Raw genomic sequence first — 20,012 nt, forward strand, 5'->3', positions numbered from 1 at the left:
TTGTCCACATGACTTGTTTTAGCCAACGGAAAGTGAGTGAGCATGATACACACCATGCCCAAGCAGAATCTTTACAAGCCATTCCATGTTTGTTCTAACTCTCTTGCTCTTTTTCCTTCCTCCTAACTTAGTTTAGGTCCTGGAATGAGAAGGTAAATAAAGCAGAGTAAACTTCCCAGGTGGCACCAGTGTTAAAGAATCCACCTGCCAAAGCTGGAGACACGAGACGCGAGTTTGTTCCCTGGGTTGGGAAGATTTCTTGGAGGAGAAAATGGCAACCCACTCCAGTATTCTTGCCTGGAAAATCGTATAGGCAGAGTCTGGTGGGCTACAGCCCATAGGGTCACAAAGAGTCAGACATGACTGAGCACGTACATTTGCGCGTGCACACACACACACACACACACACACATACACACACACATGCCAGCCTACAGCTACTAATATGTGATATGAATGAAAAAGAGACCATTGCTGTGAGCTGCTTATTTAGGGTTGTTACCCAACATAAGCTAGAAAAAGCAGACTAATATACTGCTATAGATTAAAAAAAATACATATGTTTACACATACACATGTGTAAATTAAGCAATAGAACTTAGAGGGGTGACTTTTTAGTCTGGAGTAGACTTAAATAGCTACTTATTTAGCTTTGGAAGTATTGGACTAAGAAAAAAGTATAGAAAAATCCAAATGTGTACAGATAGATATTCATTGGCAAATGTAAGTACCAACAGGAGGCAGACCAGTTGAAGAGAGTGAATGAAAGTTTATCATTGATAAACTTTCTTTTAATTAAAATCAGAGTTCTTTTAATTAAAATCAGATCCCCAAACAAGGCCCCTGTTAAGGGATTTGTGATGGGGATGATAAGAGTCTAATAAAGATAACTCAGCATGAAATTGCTAGTTTTTGAGAGAAAACGATAAATGGAAATTTGTGTCTGAACAGTCTTACAAGTACCCAAACCAAAACTTAAAAGTACCTGATTCCTGGGAAGATAACATTTATATGGGAAATAGTAAAATCCCAAGGGACACTTAGATGTTTGAGCTAAGATTTATTGAATTAGATAATTGCTTGAACGGATTTGATCAATACCTAGCAACTGTATTTTTTTTTTGTATCATGCTGTCAGACTTTATTTTTTTGGGCTCCAAAATCACTGCTAATGGTGATTGCAGCCATGAAATTAAAAGACGCTTACTCCTTGGAAGGAAGGTTATGACCAACCTAGATAGCATATTTAAAAGCAGAGACGTTACTTTGCCAACAAAGGTCCGTCTAGTCAAGGCTATGGTTTTTCCAGTGGTCATGTATGGATGTGAGAGTTGGACGATGAAGAAAGCTGAGCGCTGAAGAATTGATGCTTTTGAACTGTGGTGTTGGAGAAGACTCTTGAGAGTCCCTTGGACTGCAAGAAGATCCAACCAGTCCATCCTAAAGGAGATCAGTCCTGGGTATTCATTGGAAGGACTGATGTTGAAGCTGAAACTCCAATACTTTGGCTACCTCATGCAAAGAGTTGACTCATTGGAAAAGACCCTAATGCTGGGAAGGATTGAGGGCAGGAGGAGAAGGGGACAACAGAGGATGAGATGGTTGGATGGCATCACCAACTCGATGGACATGGGTTTGGGTAAACTCCAGGAGTTAGATGGACAGGGAGGCCTGGCATGCTGCGATTCATGGGATCGCAAAGAGTCGGACATGACTGAGCAACTGAACTGACTGACTGATGCTATACTTGTTAATTAAATGTTTTTGAAAAAATTTAAATTCAGCAAAACACAGGAAATAGTATAACAGACATTCATGTTCCCAACACCAAGGATGAATATTGTTGGCATTTTGTCATATTTGCTTGATCTCCTGTATTAAATCTCCTGTATTAAAGTTGAAGGATCCTTTCATTCTTTCCTTGCCCACTCCTCTCACCCCTCCTCCCTGCATCCCTTTTCTCTATCCCCAGACAACAAAATCTTGGACTTGGCCTGTATCAATCTAGCCAATTTGTCACACCTGTTTTCATGTGCAATCCCATGAGCAATATACAATAGTTTTAATTGTGTGGTTTAAAAAAAAGATACAAGTGGTGCTGTATTGTAGAATCTTTTTACAATTTTCCTTTCCCACATCAGTTCAGTTCAGTCGTGTCCGACTCTTTGCGACCCCATGAATCACAGCACACTAGGCCTCCCTGTCCATCGCCAACTCCCGGAGTCCACTCTAACTCATGTCCATCGAGTTGATGATGCCATCCAACCATCTCATCCTCTGTCATCCCCTTCTCCTCTTGCCCTCAATCTTTCCCAGCATCAGGGTCTGTTCCAGTGAGTCAGTTTTTCACATCAGGTGGCTGAAATATTGGAGTTTCAGCTTCAGCATCAGTCCTTCCAATGAATGCTCAGGACTGATTTCCTTTAGGATGGACTGGTTGGATCTCCCTGCAGTCCAAGGGGCTCTTGAGTCTTCTCTAACACTATAGTTCAAAAGCATCAATTCTTCAGCGCTCAGCTTTCTTTATAGTCCAACTCTCACGTCCATACATGACTACTGGAAAAAACCATAGCTTTGACTAGATGGATCTTTGTTGGCAAAGTAATGTCTCTGCTGTTTAGTATGCTGTCTAGGTTAGTCATATTTTTTCTTCCAAGGAGCAAGTGTCTTTTAATTTCATGGCTACAACCACCATCCGCAGTGATGTTCTATCTTTATACCAGTACTACATTTTCTAAATTAGTGTAGTACTACATTGATTGATTTGGGGGTGTTAAAGCAAGCTTGCATTTCTGGAATAAATCCCACTTGATTATGTTGTGTAATGCTTTATGTATGTTGCTGAATTTAATTTGCTAGTGTTTTGTTGAGGGCTTTTGCATCTATATTTATGTCATTGGTCTATAGTTTATTTTGTTATAATGCCTTTGCCTGGTTTTGGTTTCAGTGTAATACAGGCCTCCTAGAATGAGTAAGGAAGTGTGCCCTCTTCTCTTATTTTTTTGGAAGAGATTATGAAGAATTGATATTAATTTTTTCAATGTTTATAGGAATTCACTAGTGAAATCTGCTCTCTACCCACCACCGAGGGTTCATTTCGTTGTTGTTGCTGTGTCTGCTGATTGACTTTTCTGCAGCAAATCTGTAAAGTCCATCTTCACAGTCCTGTGTGCTCACTACAGTCTCTTCTGGGTTAGCTTAGTGTTCAGGTAAAGATTGAGCTTGTTGTTGTTGTTGTTTAGTCATGTCCAACTCGTTGTGACCCCATGGACTGTAGTCCACCAGGCTCCTCTCTCCATGGGACTTCCCAGGCAAGAATACTGGAGTGGGTTGCCATTTCCTTCTTCAGGGGATCTTCCCAACCCAGGGATTAAACTTGTGTCTCCTGCATTGACAAGCAGATTCTTTACCACTGAGCCCACCAATGATTGAGCAGAAATGTCTAAATGCTTTGATCCTATATTTCAACCCTTTGCTGAGGGGCTTACACAGGGCCTCAAGAGGAGCCAGAGGTAAGAGATTGGGGTTTTCTCACTGTTTTCCTGGGATTGTGCACAACCTTGCCAGAGGCCCAGGAACATGTCAGATCTTTTCAAAGCCCTCCATAAGCATATCATTTCCCAGCTTTTCTCCGTAAGATTTTTTAGCCAGCATCTTGTTTTTCTCCTCCTGGTATCAGCCCCTTAGGCAGCAGTAATATTAAGTCATTGCTGGTGATTATTTTTGAAACATGTCCTAAGGAAAGGGCTTTTCTGACTGAGTGAACTCTAAGTCAGGCCAAATAATCGCCAGCCCTGCAAATGAGGGGCTTTTCCCCATTTTCCAAGTGTGCAGCTGTCTGGTTGAGTAGCGACGATTCTCTGGGGTTGGGTCTTTATGAGGAGCGCCAGACCTCAACTTTCCCTACCATTGGCTGATAGGCTGCTGTTTTCATGGCCACACAGACACGGGGAGAGACTGATGGGGATCAGGCAAGTTAAAATGCCACCAGGCTCTCTGTTCTTCCTGAGACTGAAGAACAGTCTTAATTATTCTTCAGATGATTGCAAGCCTTTGGTTAACTTTCTAGAGTTTTATAAAAGTTGACTTTGTGTTTTTGCTTGTGTTCTCATTGTTTTTATGGAGGAGCAGATTTTCAGAGGTTGTTACTCTGCTGTTTCAGCAGTCCCTCCACCTTTTCTAAGCACCAGAAAAGTTTTCATTTTATTTTATTCAAGACCAAGTGTAGTTAGATTTACAAGCCTTTTGCCTATTTTCACAAGCTGAACACACCCATGTGCAGGTTACATGGGTAACTTGTGTTGATCTTTATTCCCCTTTCCATTTACTAACCACCCTTTCCCAAGATAACCTGTTTTTAAATTCAATATAATTTAGTACATACTCTTTTACATCTGGCTTCTTTCATTCAGCATTATGTTTATGAGATTCATTCACGTTGTTAAATGTAATTTAGTCTTGCCCATTGCTGTAGTATTCCCTTGAGTGAGTATACCACAATATATGCATTCTATGTAGGTGGACATTTGGATTACTTATAACATGGGGCTATTACAGTACAGTCTTGCACGTATATTTTTGTGAACATATGTAAACATTTCTGTTAAGGTATATACATAGAAATGGAATACCTGGGTCATATGTTATATGAATGCTGAGTATTAGTGGATACAGTCAGCATTCAAAGGCAATGGAACAGTGTTTACATTCCCACAGCACAGTATAGAGGGCTTCCTTGGTGACTCAGATGGTAAAGCATCTGCCTGCAATGCAGGAGACCAGGCTTCAGTCCCTGGTTCAGGAAGATTCCTTGGAGAAGGGAATGGCAACCCACACCAGTATTCTGCCTGGAGAATCCCATGGACCGAGGAGCCTGGCAGGCTACATACAGTCCATGGGGTTGCAAAGAGTCAGACACAACTGAGCGACTTTCATTTCACTTCAGCACAGTATAAGAGATCTGTTTACTCAATATCCTGACCATACTTGGGGTTTTTCAGTTCAATCATTCTGCTGAGTGTGTAGTGGTATCACTAATTTGCACTTAGAACATTTGGTCGGTTTTCATAAGGTTATACTGCTTTTCTCTTATCAATTTGTAGGCATTCTTTACATATTCTGTATACCAGTGTATTCTGTTTGCAAACATCTCTTCCCACTCTGTGACTTGCCTTTTTCCTCTTTTTAAAAATAATTTTTATTTATTTTATTTTTGGCTGTGCTGGGTCTTCATTGCTGCATGTGGGCGTTCTCTAGTTGCAGCGAGTAGGGACTACTCTTCGTTGCAGCGCGCTGACTTCTCACTGCAGTGGCTTCTCTTGTTGCAGAGCTCTGGCTCTAAGTACCCAGGCTTCAGTAGTTGCGGTGCACGGACTTATTTGCTTCCCAGCATGTGGGATCTTCCCAATCCAGGGATTGAATCCACGTCCCCTGCATTGACAGGTTGATTCATAACCACTGGACCACCAGGGAAGTCCCTTTTTCCCTCTTTTAATGGTTCAGGAGACTTCGGCATCAGGTGAAGAAGGACAGGGAGTGATCCTTGAGAGATGGGAAACAATGGCTCTGATTTACTGCCTAGAAAGAATTCCCAAGCAAAGCACCCAGTGTGAAAGTGTTAGTTGCTCAGTTGTGTCTGACTCTTTGCAACCCCATGGACTGTAGGCTGCCAGGGTCCTCTGTCCATGGAATTCTCCAGGCAAGAATACTGGAGTGGGTTGCCATTTTCTTCTCCAGAGGATCTTCCTAACCCAGTGATCGAACCCGGGTCTCCTGCATTGCAGGCAGATTCTTTACTATCTGAGCCACCAAGGAAGCCCTTTTTAATAGTGGTGTTTGATAAAAATATGTTATTAATTTTAATGTTTCAGTTATCAAGATTTTTGCTTTCTGTTTAGTGCTTTTCAGATCCTATTAAAAATTCTTACTGACCAAAGGAAATTAAAGATGCAATCAACTGGTTTATTTTTTATACAAATTTTTTTAATGTTTAGGCAAAAAATTTTAGCCAATCCTGAAGAATATCAGTATTTCCTCATGAGTGTATTTTAAAGATGATTGTCCTCTTTCATTCACAAAAGCACCAGCAAAGAATCAAGTCTTATACAGCTCTATTTCAGAATATTTTTTTTCCTTCCTATCAAGCCCAGCAATTCCATTGAGTATATTTCTTAGCCCATTTGTTTGTAATCCCCCTGTCTTCTGTTTTCAGAGATAATGGAACCCATTAGAGTTGAAGTTCTCTCACTTTCTGCTCTCCACTGTTATCCCACAAGATAGATCCTCATTTGTATTTATTTCTCTTCCTCCTGTTTCAGTGGAAGATGTAGGTTTATCCCACATTAAAAAAATAAACAAAATTTTTGTTCTCAATCCCTACCACTTACCTTTGTTTCTATCCTCCTTAAAAAAGAAATGTCTTATACATGTGATAAAATTGCATTGAACTAAATACACCCACACAATGAATACATGTAATACTGGTGAAATCTAAATAGGGTGGATGAATTGTGTCAAATTCTGTTTCCTGGCTATGAGATTGTACTGTATTTATGCAAGGTGTTGCCTTTGGGGGAAACTGAGTGAAGGGTATACTGGATCTCTCAGTAGTAGTATTTCTTACAACTATAAGTAAATCTATAATTATCTCAGCATAAAAAGTTAAAAGATTCTTTCTGAAAGTTTCTATAATTATAATAACTGAATCACAAGCTGGAATCAAGGTTGCTGGGAGAAATAACAACCTCAGATATGCAGATGACACCACCCTAATGACAGAAAATGAAGAGGAACTAAAGAGCCTTTTGATGAGGTGAAAGAGGGGAATAAAAAAACTGGTTTGAAACTCAACATTCAAAAAACTAAGATCATGGCATATGGTGCCATCATTTCATGGCAAATAGAAGGAGAAAAAGTAAAAGCAGTGACATATTTTATTTTCTTGGGCTCCAAAATCACTGTTGATGGTGACTGCAGCCATTAAATTAAAAGATGCTTGCTTCTTGAAAGAAAAGCTATGACAAACCTAGACAGTGTATTAAAAAGCAGACATCACTTTGCTAACAAATGTCTGTATAATCAAAGCTGTAGTTTTTCCAGTAGTCGTGTAAGGATGTGAGAGTTGGGCCATAAAGAAGACTGAGTGCCAAAGAATTGATGCTTTAGAATTGTGATGCTAGAGAAGACTCTTGAGAGTCACTTGGATAGCAAGATCAAACCAGTCAATCCTGAAGGAATTCAACTCTGAATATTCATTGGAAGGACTGATGCTGAAACTGAAGCTCCAATACTTTGGCCACCTGATGCAAAAAGCTGACTCATTGGAAAAGACTCTGATGATGGGAAAGATTGAAGGCAAAAGGAGAAGAGGGCAGCAGAAGATGAGATGCTTAGATAGCATCACTGAACCAATGGACATGAATTTGAGCAAACTTCTGGAGATGGTATACAACAGGAAAGCCTGGCATGCTGCAGTCCATGGGGTCACAAAGAGTCAGAGACCACTTAGTGACTGAACAAGAACAGCAATCATTTATTGAGTGCTTACTGTATGCTAGATACTCTACCAAGCACTGTCAAGTGAATACTTTTGTTAATCTCATTTTATACATGATAAAACTGAGGCACAGAGAGGTTAAGTCATTTATATAGGGTTACCCAGCTAATGAGTGGCAGAACTAGCATTCAGAAACCATGGCCTAAGCTCAGAGAGAGAGCACTTTTGAACTCTGCTATATTTCCTTTTTTCCTCATTCCATACTTAATGGATACTACTTTGACATTTCATATTTTCACAGGTGTTTGCCATACATTTTTTTTAGTTACTCTTTTTTTAAATTAATTTTTACTGGCATATAGTTGCTTTACATATACACTATTGATACTATATACAAAATAAATAACAAATGATAACATACTGTGTAGCACAAGGAACTCTACTTAATGCTTTGCTTGTACATCTGTCTTTATATGCTGCCTCCTAGTCACATTTCAACCACGGCTTTATAGTTCAGCATTTATCCCAGTCACTCCCCTGAAACTGCTTTTGGCTGAATTACCAAGTCTGTTGCTAAAGCTAATGGATTCTTTTTGGTCCTAACCATTCTTTCTGCAGCCTTTGTTACTGTTCATACATTCAACAGATATTTATTGAGCACCTATAGTGTGCCAGACTCTTGTTTTACAGCAGTGGACAAGGTAGGCAAAATGACTGTAACTGCAGAATACATATGTCTTTACTTGTTATGATTAAGAGGTCAGAAATCTTAAATCACTGCTGACTTGTTTATGGATGGTCAACAGACCACTTTATTGTTCCATGCTTTTGTTTTTCTGTGGCTAAAACAGATTATATTTTTATTTTGTTTGTGATTTCACAACATAAGTCAGAATGTACTATATTTAATACCATTTTCACTTTCTCCGGATAGAAATCTGATCACGTCCAAGTGGTAGCCATGAATATAAATAAATTAAGAGAGCCAAATCCTAAAGTATAGTACCCTTCTGATGTATTTATTAATGATAAATTATGAAAATTAATTGCCTTTGACCAAAAAGTCTTATTTTTTTCTATATAAGAATAATTGAATTAATTTTATGCCACATTATTTGGAAACACCAGGAAGATCCCTGCAGAATATTCAATAGGTCTCATTCCATATATCCAAATAAAAAGCTACTCCAAGGAAAATACTTGACTTGATAGAGACGTCCCGGTAGCTGTTTGCATATCACCAAAGCTGAGCTCTTGAGCCCTAGTTGAAGGAAAGGGATCATCTTATCTCTTTCCACATGTTCATGGTTATTTTCTGTGTTTTTATTCCTTTCCTAATTCAGTAAAGAAGAAAAAAAAAATCCCTCCTAGTTTTTCATGTCAAAAAACAGCTCTTATTTTATTAGTTCAAGTGGGAACGTGTTTTGCTGGTGACTGGAAGTGACTATAATCCTCTTGCTCCCAGCCAGGGTTCCTGTTTCTGTCTGATAGCTGTTTGTTTACAGCAGCAGTTAGCAATTTGCATGGACAGTGCTGTCAAAGTCACTGCCCTCAATGAAGCCCAAATGCCTCTTGGAAGAAAGATGACAGATTCAGCCCAGCAACTTGCAAAACTTTAAAAGCGATTCCTTGTCAAACATGTGAAAAACAGCTCTTCCCTCTCCATGACTTGAGGGAAAAAAAAACGAGAAACTATCTTATGCCAGATGGCGATTCCTTGCTAGTAAAATAGGCCTGGGCTGATTCAGCTTCATTCCTTTATGTTCCATTTGCAAAACCCACAAAGAACACATTTGGGGCCACTTTCCAGAGCTGGCAACAGTCTCTGCTTTTTAAGGAAATCAGATGGGCACACACACACAAAGCCACAATGGATGAAGGGCTCGGAATCCCCAGGGTCCTGAAACGGGATGCATAGGCCTTAAATTCTCGGTGACCAGTTAGAACCTGGCCCCAACCCAAGAATCATCCCAATTGTTGCCAGATTTGGTGACTTGATTTAATTTGGTTAAAACAAAAACAAATTGAGAAAAGGTTATATTTTCTTGTTGATTAAATCTATTCTTTAAAAAAAAAGGAAAAAATAGAAACTATAAAAACATGCTTTCAGATGATAAATTGACTCCTAAATTTCAAACTACTCTTGGTCTAAAGGACTCAATCTTTAATTTTCAGTCCAGTACCTTTTTTTTTTGCCATTTACATGTAAGATATTACAGCTGCTTTCATATATTTAGAGGATTGGACCAGTGTGTATGCATGTTTATGTGTGTGCATGGGTGTGTCTTCTCTTTGGCTTTTGTTTTTTTTTACATATAGTTGACTTATTATATTAGTTTCAGGTATACAGCATAGTGATTCCATATTTTTACAGATTACACCCCATACAAAGTTATTATAAAATCCTGACTAGATCCCCTGTGCTGAGATAGATTCCTCAGGACATAATGAAGTCCCCTCACTGAAGATGCTGAAGCAATGTCTGGTCAGCTGCTGGCTAGGGATGTTGTGAAGAAGATTGAAATACTAGACTAATAATGGTATTGGGTAGTTTTTAAGATGTCTTCTGCATCTAAAATTCTATGCATTATGAATTAACTCCCTTGATTTTTTAAATTACCCTGATCTGGGATATTTTAGTCAAGGTAACACCTGTTGTCCATTGAGTTTTGCCTTATATGCGAGATGATGTTGACCACCTTTGTTAATGTTCTATTTTATTTCTTCAGGTGTCTGAGCACACACAATTAAGTTGGATCCTTACCTGCATGGTCAGATTACCTCGATTACAACATTTACACCAGTGGAAGGTAAATGCCAGGGATCTGATTAATAAACAGAAAGAAGTTCAGTCCCCACTGCAGCTATTTTTCCCCTCTGTTTATTTTTGTGTTAGGCTCTGGGAATCCTGAGTTTTCTGGCTTGCTGTGCACTAGTGGCTAGCAAGATCAGTATCTTTAACCTCATCGCCTCAGGGTGTGAAACAGAAAATAAAAGGATTCTCCAAGATTCTTTGGAACTGAAAAACTGGTTAAAAATATCCAGCTTATTCATTATTTGATTTTATCTGTGCATGGTCAGTCCTGAGTGACTGTTAGATAGACTTGGTAATGACTTTGAATGTGCCACATTCTAATTAACAATCACCATTTCTGGATTACTAGACCCTGAGGTTGCCTCCACCAGAATTAACTGGCACTTAAGGCCTGAAGGTTATCATTGTGGGGAGAAGAGATTGCATATTTTATTCCACATTTAAACAAATTGAGTCTAAGCAACAGTTCAAACTCACAAAAAAATTAAGCCTGTTCTTTTTCTAAGAGTTCAACTGAGAAATATAAATTGGGTAATTCATAGTATTCCTATATAATTTTCTAATTGGATCACACTTGAAGTTATGTAGCCCTCCAGGACATCAACACTAATTTTAGTATCAAGCTTTTTCTAGCATATTTTCAGGGTCACTGATTTCCTTAAAAGCTTGTTCAGAAGGCTTCACATACGCTACAGAGAGAAACAGAGCTTTAAACTGGAAATACCTGAATAAGGCATACTGGTGGTGCTGTAGAATCATTACCTGCCAGGAGTTAGAAACAAAATTTGATAATGTTCTCTATCATATGTTGGTTTGCAGCAAGACTTTCCCTTTTTATCATAATATGGTAATGCTAAACTGAACACTAGAATACTTTTAAAAGAACTGATTTATGGGAAATGCTCCCACTTTAAAATAGTGTCTAAGAATCTCCTGGTAACATGCTGCCAGTGAATGCATTCTGAATAAGCCTTCCACTAGTCTGTGATTTCTTATTTGTGGGAAAAATATGGATTTCAAAGCTAGTCTTATCCTAGAGCTTGGAAACTGCCTTCAAGGGTCGTTCTTTCATTAACAAATACTGGTGATGCCTTCTGCTAGTCTCATAGCACACTAAGTGCTGGAGATATCACAGTCACCAAGATGGATGGATGCAGCACCTTTCATGAGATTTGTAGTCTATTCTGGAACAGATTCCCAGGGGGCACTAGTGGTAAAGAAACTGCCTACCAATGCAGGAGACTTAAGAGACATGGGTGCTATCCCTGTGTCAGGAAGATCCCCAGGAGGAGAGCATGATGATCCACTCTGGTCTTCTTGCCTGGAGAATCCCATGGAGAGAAGAGCCTGGCAGGCTGCAGTCCATAGTGTTGCACAGAGTTGTACACGACTGATGTGACTTAGCATGCATGCACAGTTAAACAAAAAATCAGAGTATGAAAAGTTTTAAGAGGACAAGGTTCCAGTTCTATGGGAAGATCTAAGACCCCCTAGCTTGGTTTTGATTGGGACAGTGAGGGGCAAAACAGTGGGGGAGAAGTATAGGATCAGGGCTGCTGAGGTCGGGGTTATTTGGAGGACTGATGAGATAACACAGGTGTGAGGCATCTGGGGCCCATAATAGGCATCCAATAAATATTAGAACTCCCCGCATCTCCCCACTTCCTTTGTAGTTTCAATATCTAGTATTCTAATATAAAAAGACTATTAATCTAATACAGTAACAGTTTTTAAAAGTTAGGTTCTTTTCTCATTTGTTTGTTTCCAAATTACATTTTTGTTAGAATTACCTGATAATCAGTGCAAACTGGCCTTTATCATCAACGTTATAATAAAGAGATGTACTGAAGGAATTGTATGGTCAACTTTCAAATTTCCTATGAATGGCCTATAGCACTAGTAGTGCTGTAAGCCAGAAACTGGGCTTCCCTAGTGGTTCAGTGGTAAAGAATCCTCCTGCCAATGCAGGAGACATGGGTTTGATCCCTGGGTTGGGAAGGTCCTCTGGAGAAGGAAATGGCAACCTCCTCCAATATTCTTGCCTTGGAAATCCCATGGACAAAGGAGCCTGGCCGGCGACAGTCCATAGGGTCACAGAAGAGTTGGACATGACTTAGAGACTAAGCAACAAAAACAAGCCAAAAATTGCTTGAAGTAACCAGAAAAGCCTGCAACTAAATTATGGAACATTAAGACGATTAAAGGGAGAAATTATTGTATTCAGATTCAGCCTCAAAATGTATGTCTGCATTTTGGTTTAGGAAGCCCGAGTTGTGAGGGCATGTGTGAACTTGATTCTTGGAATCATGTAAGTTTATAAATTGAGTTGTTCATTTCATTCAGGAGTCACTGGATTTAAGGGAAGTAATTCATATTAGATAAACAAATAAAACTTATTTACACACCAAAATATCAATTTAGTGTGCATGCTTAGTTGTGTCCAACTCTTTGCGACCCCATGGACTGTAGCCCACCAGGCTTCTCTGTCCATGGGATTCTCCAGGCAAGAATACTGGAGTGGGTTGCCATTTCCTCCTCCAGGGGATCTTCCTGACCCAGGGATAGAACCCATGTCTCTCGTCTCCTGCATTGGCCAGCAGATTCTTTACTACTGTGCCTCATGGGAAGCCCCATTTATCAGTTTACAGGTATGATATACCTAGACCTTGGAAGCAGTTACCAGTGAACTGCACACAATAGTCCCTGCTAACAAGCAACTCTATCCAGAAAGCCAAATTTCCTGTAGCAAGGGGGTTAGTACCACTAGGGCTGATATTCAGGGTATGCATACCAGTAGTTTATAGTCAGCATCCAGTTCTCACCAGTTGTTAAATATTTCTAATATCACCTCCGGTGTTTCCATTAGCTTCCCTGTTAAGGAAATATTTTGGTTTATACAACCTGTACTGTTCATTGGAATCACTTTACTCTCACTGCTTTCCCACCTAAAGATCATGACAGATCATTAGAATTGGTAAGATGAAAATTTCTCTTAGTTTCATTGTTTTTTAACACTATGATTTTTAGGGTTTTGTTTTAATGTGATGTTAAGGGGACATTACAGTTTTCTCAATAGCACAGTATGAAACTTCTGGAAAGTTTCCACAAACAGTGTGATGTTAACTAATATAATTTCATGATATTTTCCGACCTACCCTGTGAAATCTGGAATTTATCTGATTTGGAGTCTATCTTAGACCTTTATTTTAATAAAATGGAAAAGAAATAGTGGCAGTGCGGGATCATTTCAAGGGACAGTGGGGAAGCGGATTCACCTTATTCCTGCCTAAGCCTGGAATGTGGAGACAAGCCAGCCAGAAGACGGCCAGATTTACTAAAAAGAACTGAGTCAGGATGTTGTTACAGGTGGCTTCAGCTCACCCTTTGCTTGCTTTTAAGATTTCTTAATATGGCATTATAATTAGCTTCATGTCGGATTTGTTTCTCTCCTCTCTTTTCACCCTACAGGCAAAGACTGCCAAGGAGAAGCAGAATGGAACCGTGGGGCTGCTCACCTACCCAGTGCTCCAGGCAGCTGACATTCTGCTGTACAAGTAAGGAGCAGAGTTCACCCCAGCCCTAAATGTAGTCATGCTGACAAGAGAGTGTCACCTAGCTCTAAAAGATTTGGTTCATGGGGAAGGATGGTTACAGCAAGGGTCAGACACATGAATCTATTTGCATCTATTCCCCGGTAATAATACTAAATCAAACCAGTCAATCCTAAACGAAATCAACCCTGAATAGTCTTTGGAAGGACTGATGCTGAAGCTGAAGCTCCAATACTTTGGCCTGATGCTGGGACAGATTGAGGGCAGGAGGAGAAGGGGATGACAGAGGATGAGATGGTCGGGTGGCATCACCAACTCACCAACTCAATGGACATAAGTTTGAGCAAATTCCGGGAAATAGTAAAGGAGAGAGAAACCTGGCGTTTTGCAGTCCATGGGGTCGCAGAGTCAGAGACAACTGAGTGATGGAACAACAACAAATAGAAGTATGTTTAAATGTGAAACTAATAATTTTAAGAAGTAGCATTTAAATAGCACTTACTATGGGTTGCAAACAGTCATGAGTAATTTACATACATTAACCCATTTAACCCTCACAACAGGCTTTAGAATCTGTACCATCAGCATCCTCATTTTACAGATGTAGAAACTAAAGCACAGAGTAGTTAATAACTTGCCTGGGGCCAGGTGATAGCAAGGCCTGGACCTAGGATTTGAGTCTATAAAGTTTAGGTACAGAGTCTGTGTTCTTAACCACTATGGGATATAGCCTTCCCTAATAATAATTTCACTTCAGGAGTTTTAAATATTGATTTCTCAGATAATCTAGCCTCCTAAGAAATGCTATTTCATAGCACTTGCTGCAGCTATGGAAATGCTCTCTATCTGCTCTAAGACCAGAGCCACTAATCATATGTGGCTGTTAACACTTGAAATGTTGACAGGAACTGAATTTTAACTTTTATTTAATTTTAGTTGATTAAAGAGCTGCCTGTGGCTAGTGGCTACTGTATTGGACCTGAAAGCAAGTTTTTCAACGTGCTATAAGGTGCCCTCACTTTTCTTGAACCCATAATCTATAAATCAGCTACTGCTGCCACTTACAGGTCTCAAGAGTATACAACCAGAGGATGCCAATGCCTTGCACTCTCTGTAGGACTGGCCAGGGCTTCTGACCCCATTCCTCTTCCAGTTCTTCCCTGCTATCCCCACATCACCTCCCTTGACACCTATTTGGCCATTTAGAGATAAAGCCTCCCAGTCAGCAGGCACTCATAGCCAAGCATTGTTACAGTGAAAGCTTCTGAGGAAAAAGAGAAATTCTATGAGTGTTTTTTACTTCTTTCCCCTAAAGCCCTGACCCCAATAAAAGTGCTTCTTCTGTGGGAAGACTGGAATTCTTTGCATGTAAATGTGATAATAGCATGGAGATGATAGTGTGTGTTCCTTGTGACATGACCCCAGAGCCCTTGTGCAATGATGGTGGAAACAGCCAGAAATATAGTTGCTCAGCTTTGCATATGAGGAATGTCCATTAGTACATACAAGCTGCCATCATTTCATTAAATTTAAGTTTGATTCATGTTATGATTATGTGTCTGTTTGCTATTTAACTTGAATACTGGGCCCCTGATAGCATTTATTATTTATAATAAGTAACTTTTGACTTATCCTGGGAAATCTAGAACATTTTTCTCCAGGAGCAGCAAATGAAAGTCTAAGAAGGATCTGATAATATAGTTCCCCACTGTAGTAGCATATTTACTTAGAAAGGTTCAACAAAGAACCTTGATTTTGTCACCTGTAAAGATGAGAAAAATCCTTCCTAAAGGATTATAATGAAATACGTCCTTTGTCTATGCTTAAGGGTGATATCTCTGACTATCACAATCTTATGTCTAGTTCCATTTTCAAGGACTGCTTCTACATAGAAACAGAGGCTGATTTTTCAGCACCAGGATTTGGAAGCATACAAGCACAGCAGATTTCTTTAACAGTTCAAGAGCTCTCGTGGGAGAGTCCTCTGAACTCAGGGCTATGAAAGAAAAACCGAACTTGAACAAGAACGATTGACCTTTATGTAACACCATCGAACAGAGAGTGGGAGGGAGCTCTAAAGGGCCTCTTCTCCAAATGCCTTGCTCTACCAATGTGGCCCAAGCTGGCTAAGCAATCTGTCCAAAGCTGTGGAGCCAGACAGTGGACAGAGGAGGCTAAGGGTGTGATCACGGTCTCCTGAGGCCAGTGCTCACCCTCCTTAAGGAGCCAGTCATAAATTATGTTAGGAGGCAAGATCATCACGTGAATAACCAGAGCAGTACGAGATCATATATACCAAAGTGATAGTGAATTTGTTTTCATCAGTTGCCCAAAAATATAATTGGCAGAATTATAAAAATCCTGTAGTTTATTTCATCTCTAAAGTGGGTTAATGGTACACAGCTCAGGGGCTTATTAAATTCTGCGTAAATTCATATCACCTAGTATATACTCAATACAGAGATTTTAAGAGTACAAACGACAAAATTCAATCCAACTGTGAAAATGAGAATGTCTTCTTTTCTTACATAAAACAATAGTTATTTCAGATGTGGCAGGTAAGCACCAAGAGCTTTCCAATAGCTTTCTGTCTGTCTCACTCTGCCCAACGTCAGCAGGCTGTCACAGTTGATTAAGACTTAAGGATTAGTAGTTCTTTTCCACCCTCAATTATCCCCCTGTAGCAAAAAAAAAAAAAATCCCATACTATAAATATTCCTTCTTTAACTTCCTGATCTATTTAGTGATTAGAATATACACTAAGAATGCCATCAGATTCCTTCATTTTTCCTATTTTCTGAGAGGAAAATTACAGTGGTGGATTTTTGCCTACCCCTGTCAGGATTCTGATATATTAATTTGTTAAACGGAAGTATTTTTCCATAAAACTAGGAACTGGTACTTCCTGGATGCTCTCCATTCAGGGGGCCTGGGTTCAATCCCTGGTCAGGGAACTTGTTCCCACATGCCGCAACCAAGAGTTTGCATGCCACAACTAAAAGACCTTGCGTGTCGCAATGAAGATCGAAGATCTTGCCCGACACAACTAAGACCCAGGGTAGCTAAAATAAATAAATTTTTTTTAATCCAAGTTAATTATCTATATTCAAGATGATTGTCTCCTACCTTAGCCTAGAAACTATCTGCCTGTAATGCCACAATCAGATCAAAGATGTGGAGCTAGTAACTGTATGCTCCTTTTCTTAAGAGAAACAACCCTATGTTTCTGTCCTGTCTGGTCTCAGGCCAGACATCCTGCTACCAGCCACACATGCTCCAGCTCACAGACTCTGTTCCTTTGAACTTTTTTCTCCTGCCATCTTCCTTCAGACTATTCCCAGGAGTACTGTTGCCACACTATGCACATCCCCCATTTCCTGGGCATGTGTGTCCTTTGGGCCACTGCAAAGTGTGCAGATAAGTACAGTAAACTCAGCTCTGTTTACTACATTTACTCTGCTGACATACATTTCTCATCTGTCTTACTATGCTTCCTTCCAAAGTTTAGAAACTCCTAATTGCTTGATAATAAGTAGCAGAGGCAGAACTCAACCAAGTCTGATTTTTAGCCTGTACCATTACCATTGTTTTCCCTACAACAGAGCTCAAGCACTTGGGGTATTTTTTGTTTGAGATATTTCTGAATTTTGAAAAATATGATAACTAGAATGTTTATGAAGATACACATTATAAATATAAATACAAAAAAACAAAAATATATACCAAAAAATTCATACTTTTTCTCACAAGCAAATCTGTATGTGGCTTCTCATAATATGTTGATGTGCAGAGCTGTTATAGATTTCATGTTTCTTTTGTCAAAATCACCATTAGGATGAGTGGCCCATGAGGGGCTGGAGAACAAACATGGGGGAAGGCAGTGGAAGAGGAGCTTTCCAGATAAGTGTATGAAAGATTTATATAAGTGTTTTGGTAGAATTCTGTAAGGAACCCAAGAATGGAGGTTTTGAGACCATCTTAAGCTTGAGAAAGTGAAGTGAAAGTGTTAGTTGCTCAGTCATGTCGAACTCTTTGTGACTTCATGGGCTGTAGCCTTCCAGGCTCCTCTGTCCGTGGGATTTCCCAGGCAAGGATACTGGAGTAGGTTGCCACTTCCTTTTCCGTGGGATCTTCCCAACCCAGGGATTGAACCCTCATCTCGTGCATTGGCAGGCAGATTCTTTACCACTGAGCCACCTGGGAAGCCCCAAACAATTCAGTATACTCTCCTAAAAGCAGGGGGAAGGTATTTGTGCACTTTTTAAGAACAGAGTGAAATGATCCGATTTATACTTTTAAAAGAAAATTGATTAATATACAAAGGATGAGTCGTAGGGGTTTAGCCAAGGTCAGTAGGCTACTAAGAGGCTCTTTCATTAGTCTATTTAGACCACGAAGTTGGCAGTGAAGATGAAGAGAAGAGACAAATTTAAAAGATTCTAGGATGTAAGATGGATAAGACTTCATAATGGATTGGATGTGTATGAGGAAAAGCCATCAGGGATGTCTCCAGCTTTCTGACTTATACAGCTGGATTGATGATGGTGTTGCCATTCACTGAGATAGGAAATACTGTAGGAGGACTAGCCAGAAGAATTTATAACTTCATGCGGTGTTTTCTCTTCTTTTGAAAGCTTTAACTCCCTAGAAGTTAAAACCTTCATGTCTCACATAGTCCTGACACCAGGCCTTGCACATCATAGATCTTCAATAAATAATTGCTAAATTAAGGAGTCACTACAGTATATCAGACAGGCAACCAGTGGTGGTGATTTCATTCTTTATGAAAGGAAAAGCAGCACCAAACTGCTATTCCAGCCAGGTTGGTTAAAGGCAGCAGCGCTGAAAATGCACAAACACAGCCAAAGAAGTAGGAAAAAAAAAAGGAACACATTTCTGTGAGCCGATACATGTGAGCAATGATTATTCATCTGGACACTAATTCTGCCTGAGGGGTGGGGTGGATCCCAAGTGAATGTAGATGCAACAAGGAACTAAGCAAAAGAAACATGGTGTAGTCACCAAAGAAGATCAGACGCATTGTTGTGTGACAGAAGTTATAACAATCAAAATTATGAAAGACTTTTGTTTTATGTTGTGTCTAAGGAAGTACAGTCAGGGTATGGAAAAAAAAAAAGAAAATGGGGAAAAAGAGAAGACATTAATATGGAGATCATTATGTAGGGTATAAATTTTAAAAGAACAGCACTAAATTATTTGAAGTGAAAAGAAGACTGTGAGGAGAGAGGCTGAAAATGTGAAAAGAATAAGCCCCATAAGTGAGCAGAATCAAAGACAGGCTGAATTAATGTAAAGTGTAAACTCAATGGATGCGAAGGAAGGGCCAAGATCAATTATAGGAGGTGAAAGGAGCAGCAGGAGCAGAGGGAGGAAAGACTAGAAACAAACAAACTAAAATCAGATGAAAAAGCCAAGTGGAGCAATCGGTCCAGGTGAAAAAAATTAAAAAAAAATTTTAATCCCTTTTTGTAAAAGCAAAACCTCTCAGAATTGTTAGTAAAGAGGCAAGGATCCGACAGAAGGCAAAGACTTATGCAGAGTCATTATGAGAACTAAATGTGTTTTCTGTTTAGTTCGGTTGCTTTGTGAATCTGGAACCATTTTGACATGTGGAAATATTCATTTTGATGTGCTTAAAGTGTATTGATTATGGTAATTGTTTTTTCTGTGTTAGTTGCAGTCCATTGTGATTTCCTATGGGCTACTGTAATTGCTTTTTAACCTACCCTGTTGGCTAATTTGGTTTGGGGCAGTCAAGATGACCTCTGCATGTCAGCCTTACTATAATTACAAGACAGGAGTCCAAAGTCCAGTCACAGAAGAGAAATTTAGGAAGGTGTGGTGAGTACATGTACACCTCAGAGAGGAGCATGTACAGGGTTGTGGATACTGCAGGAAACATAAAAGGAAGATTTTTATTTTCATTTCTCATCAAGTCAGTAACTTTCTGCTCCAGGCTGTGTGAAAGGAGATCACTGGACATGATTTTGTAGAATTTCCTAAATAAATCTACTGACCTTCGAAGAAGAGAAATGACTTCCTGACCCTTTGTCATGGTCCCTGGGTTTTCCCTTTCCCTTCATTATCCTGTCCCTATTTTCCTTAAATCAAAAGACTCCTCAGAAGTCCT

General features: G+C 39.6%; 1 protein-coding gene across 13 annotated transcripts in view; it reads left to right on the forward strand.

Moving 5' to 3' along the window:
- Positions 1 to 20,012, forward strand: part of WARS2 (tryptophanyl tRNA synthetase 2, mitochondrial) — a 92,472-nt gene that overhangs the window by 60,535 nt on the left and 11,925 nt on the right. For 12 of the 13 annotated variants that reach the window (XR_014052532.1, XR_014052534.1, XR_014052533.1 and 9 more), the window contains 2 exons: positions 10,225 to 10,305; positions 13,779 to 13,864. Coding sequence is in view for 8 of the 13 variants with exons in the window: in XM_081486142.1 (XP_081342268.1) it covers positions 10,225 to 10,305; positions 13,779 to 13,864 (167 nt within the window). In the remaining 5 variants the exon portion in view is untranslated. The remainder of the gene's footprint in view (positions 1 to 10,224; positions 10,306 to 13,778; positions 13,865 to 20,012) is intronic. The other variant, XM_081486144.1, reaches the window with a different exon arrangement.

Source organism: Giraffa tippelskirchi, chromosome 5 (assembly GCF_054371585.1).
Source record: "Giraffa tippelskirchi isolate mGirTip1 chromosome 5, T2T-mGirTip1v1.2.pri, whole genome shotgun sequence".
NCBI lineage: Eukaryota > Metazoa > Chordata > Mammalia > Artiodactyla > Giraffidae > Giraffa > Giraffa tippelskirchi.